Source organism: Egretta garzetta, unplaced genomic scaffold, assembly GCF_000687185.1.
Source record: "Egretta garzetta isolate BGI_Z169 unplaced genomic scaffold, ASM68718v1 scaffold677, whole genome shotgun sequence".
In the NCBI taxonomy this organism is placed as follows: Eukaryota; Metazoa; Chordata; class Aves; order Pelecaniformes; family Ardeidae; genus Egretta; species Egretta garzetta.
Genome location: NW_009260355.1, coordinates 68,116 through 69,944, shown reverse-complemented (window position 1 = coordinate 69,944; position 1,829 = coordinate 68,116). Strand labels below are relative to the sequence as shown.

Here is a 1,829-nt window from a genome sequence, read left to right as displayed (position 1 = left end):
CCCAGTACCTCCCAAACCTGCCCCACTCACTCGATGAGGTCAGAGAGGCCGCTGTAGATGTCATCATCCCCAACGCAGTCCTCAGTAGGGAAGGGCCTGGAGGGGGGGACACAGCAGGGATGCTTGGGTCCCTTGGGGTGGGAGCCTGGACACCCAGGTCCCTTGGGGTGGGGGCTCAGACCCTTGGGTCCCTCGGGGACAGGACGCTTGGGTCCCTCAGGGACCAGACACTTGGGTCCCTTGGGGTGGGGACCTGGACCCTTGGGTCCCTCGGGGACCGGACTCTTGGGTCCCTCAGGGACTGGACACCTGGGTCCCTTGGGGTAGGGGCCTGGATGCTTGGGTCCCTCGGGGACCGGATGCCTGGGTCCCTTGGGGACTGGGCTCTTGGGTCCCTCGGGGTGGGGGCCTGGACGCCTGGGTCCCGTGGACACTGGATGCTTGGGTCCCTCAGGGACCAGACGCCTGGGTCCCTTGGGGTGGCGGCCTGGATGCTTGGGTCCCTCAGGGACCAGACACTTGGGTCCCTCAGGGTGGGGACCTGGGCCCTTGGGTCCCTCAGGGACCGGACTCTGAGGTCCCTTGGGGCCCAGATGACTGCGTCCCTTGGGGTGGGGGCCCAGATGCTTGGGTCCCTCGGGGACTGGATGCCTGGGTTCCTTGGGGTGGTGTCCTGGATGCTTGGGTCCCACAGGGACTGGACTCCTGGGTCCCTTGGGGTGGGGACCTGGACACCCGGGTCCCTTGGGGTGGGGGCCTGGATGCCTGGGTCTCTTGGGGTGGGGGCCTGGGTCCCTTGGGGTGTGAGCCCAAATGCTTGGATCCCCTGCACTCACGTGAAGCCTTTGCTCTGGGCGATGGGTGTCCAGGAGAGCGTCGAGAGGGTGTCAATGACCTGGGGACAAAGAGGGGACATTTTTTGGAGGGAAAAGCACAACCAGATGCTTGGGTCCCCCCCCCACCTGGATGCCCGGGTCCCACCTTGCCGAAGTCCTGGACATCAAAGAGGTCGAAGGCGCCGAAGAGCCGGTGCTTTGGGAGCCCAAATTTGTCAGCGCAGGCAGTCAGGAAGGTGCGGATGTTCCTCAGGCACAGGAACTGTGGTGGCACCATGACACAGTCACTAGCACCACCACCCCCATCAGCACCCCCCTTGTCACCCTCACCATCATTGTCACTGCCACCGTCATCCCCACCAGCACCATCAAACCCATCATCTCCCCATTTGTGACCAGCATCGTCACCACCGTTGACCTCCATCATCTCTGTCATCAACGCTGTCGTGGTCACTGTCACCCCCATTGGCACCATCACCATCATCATCATGATCGTCACTGTTACCAACACCGTCATTGTCACCGTCAGCTTCACTGGCACCAGTACCATCATCATCACCATCATTGCTGTGGTCATGGCCATCATCACCCCCATGGTCACTGTCACCATCACCGTCACACCCATTGACACCATCATGGTCACCCCCATCATCACCAACATCATCCTCATCACCACCGCTGTCACCGTCATCATCATCCCCATTGTCAACACCATCACCAGTTGGTACCATCACCATCCTCCCCATTTTCACCATCCCTCATTGTTACCATCAACCCTGTTGTCACCATCATCGTCACCCCCATTGGTACCAGTATCACCACCATTGTCATCACCCCCACTGTCACCATCACCACCATCATCCCCAGCATCACTGCCATCATCCCATTGCCATCACCCTCACTCTGTCACTCACCCAGTCCTGTCATTGTCACTGTCACCATCATCCCCACTGGAACCAGCACCCCCATACCCCTTGCTGGGGCAATTACCCC

At 60.9% G+C, this 1,829-nt stretch overlaps 1 protein-coding gene across 1 annotated transcript in view; it reads right to left on the bottom strand.

The window, feature by feature from the left end:
• VAV1 (vav guanine nucleotide exchange factor 1) overlaps positions 1-1,829 on the bottom strand; it is a 16,496-nt gene that overhangs the window by 13,519 nt on the left and 1,148 nt on the right. The window contains exons 3-5 of the mRNA XM_035898430.1: positions 982-1,098; positions 837-895; positions 31-96 (exon numbers count right to left, since the gene is read on the bottom strand). Coding sequence (XP_035754323.1) covers positions 31-96; positions 837-895; positions 982-1,098 — 242 coding nt within the window. The remainder of the gene's footprint in view (positions 1-30; positions 97-836; positions 896-981; positions 1,099-1,829) is intronic.